We start from the raw sequence: 1281 nt of genomic DNA, 5'->3' as shown, positions 1-1281 counted from the left end.
CACGGCGGCCGGCGGTCGCACAGAAGACTAACCGGCACCGGGGGTTGGATTAGTGTGTATTATGGTGGATGGGGTAAAAACGGTGGAGAATAGGGGAGGAGTAGGAGCAATACATACCAGGGTAACGACGGCGTGAAACTCGTCGTAATCGACGGTGACGGTGGTGGGTAGTCCGGTGATGGTGGTGGATGGTTCCCGCGCTGGTGGAGCGAACGCAATGGGATCCGGCGAGAGAGGTGTTGCTGGATGCCACGTCAGAACGGGAGTGTCGCCGGTCGTCGGCCATCGAGATGAGCGTCGAGCAGGTGGTCGGAATGGTGGTCGGCCGGTGGGGTTATTTCTTGTCCGCGCCATGAGAAAAAGAGAAGAAAGTGAATAGTAAAACATAAAACTAAAAGTGAAGTCTTTTTCCCCCCCTTTTCATAGGTAACCGATGGGGTTAAACATAGGAAACCACCCAATTTTCATGCAATGTCCTTGATAGTACAAGTGATGTGAAACAAATGATGTCATGGTACTAGTCAAATCCCTTACACAAGCCACCATTGTCATAAAAACCATCATTACCATTTTTCAAAAATAACCTCATTGCTTTTCTTATTTTCCTTTTCTTTTCCCTGGAAAAAAATCCACAAAGACCCGCCAATATTTTAAAAATATATAACCAAAACCCACTGCCGACTGTGAGCACGAGATGCCCACAGTGAGCATAGCTGCTGGAAATAAACAAGAAGTACAATAAAAAAAATATTTACACTATTTACAACAGAAAGTTCAACAGTCTATCAAAGAGATTTTTGGCGTGGATCTTGCATTTCTTCGGGGAAGAAATGCTTAACCCGATGCCCATTCACTTTAAAAACCGTATTGTCTTGTGGGTTCAAAAGATCGATAGTTCCAAATTTTCCCACTTCGACAATAGTAAAAGGTCCCGACCATCTAGATTTGAGCTTTCCGGGGAAAAGCCTCAACCTAGAATTAAAAAGGAGCACTTTTTGACCTTTCTAAAAAATTCTTTGATTGCTCCTACGATCATGCCACTTTTTCGTTTTTTCTTTGTAAATTTTGGCATTTTCGTAGGCTTGGTACCTCCACTCTTCCAACTCATTGAGTTGGAACTTTCTTTTCTCTCCCGCTAGAGTTGCATCTATATTAAGTTCCTTAATAGCCCAAAATGCTTTATATTCCAACTCTAACGGAAGGTGACAAGATTTTCCAAAAACAAGTTGGTACGGAGACATGCCTAATGGAGTCTTGAAAGCGGTACGGTAAGCCCAAAGT

General features: G+C 43.7%; 1 protein-coding gene across 1 annotated transcript; it reads right to left on the bottom strand.

The window, feature by feature from the left end:
- Positions 1-785: 785 nt before the first annotated feature.
- LOC112503410 lies at positions 786-1241 on the bottom strand. Its single transcript, XM_025107447.1, has 2 exons — positions 1090-1241; positions 786-972 (listed from the first exon to the last, which is right to left on the bottom strand). Exons 1-2 carry the CDS (start codon positions 1239-1241, stop codon positions 786-788), a joined length of 339 nt encoding a protein of 112 aa, XP_024963215.1.
- Between the last annotated feature and the right edge of the window lie 40 nt (positions 1242-1281).

This window comes from Cynara cardunculus, unplaced genomic scaffold (genome assembly GCF_001531365.2).
Source record: "Cynara cardunculus var. scolymus isolate 2C unplaced genomic scaffold, CcrdV1 Un_Scaffold_2961, whole genome shotgun sequence".
Classification (NCBI taxonomy): domain Eukaryota; kingdom Viridiplantae; phylum Streptophyta; class Magnoliopsida; order Asterales; family Asteraceae; genus Cynara; species Cynara cardunculus.
Note: the sequence above shows the minus strand (reverse complement) of the source record. Positions and strands in the feature narration are given on the sequence as shown.

Bases quoted from the DNA above. Each gene is read 5' to 3' on its own strand.
- LOC112503410 (XM_025107447.1), bottom strand. From the start codon at position 1,241: ATGTCTCCGTACCAACTTGTTTTTGGAAAATCTTGTCACCTTCCGTTA. The intron at 973-1,089 runs GTACCAAGCCTA...TTTTAATTCTAG, and splicing joins AATGAGTTGGAAGAGTGGAG to GTTGAGGCTTTTCCCCGGAA.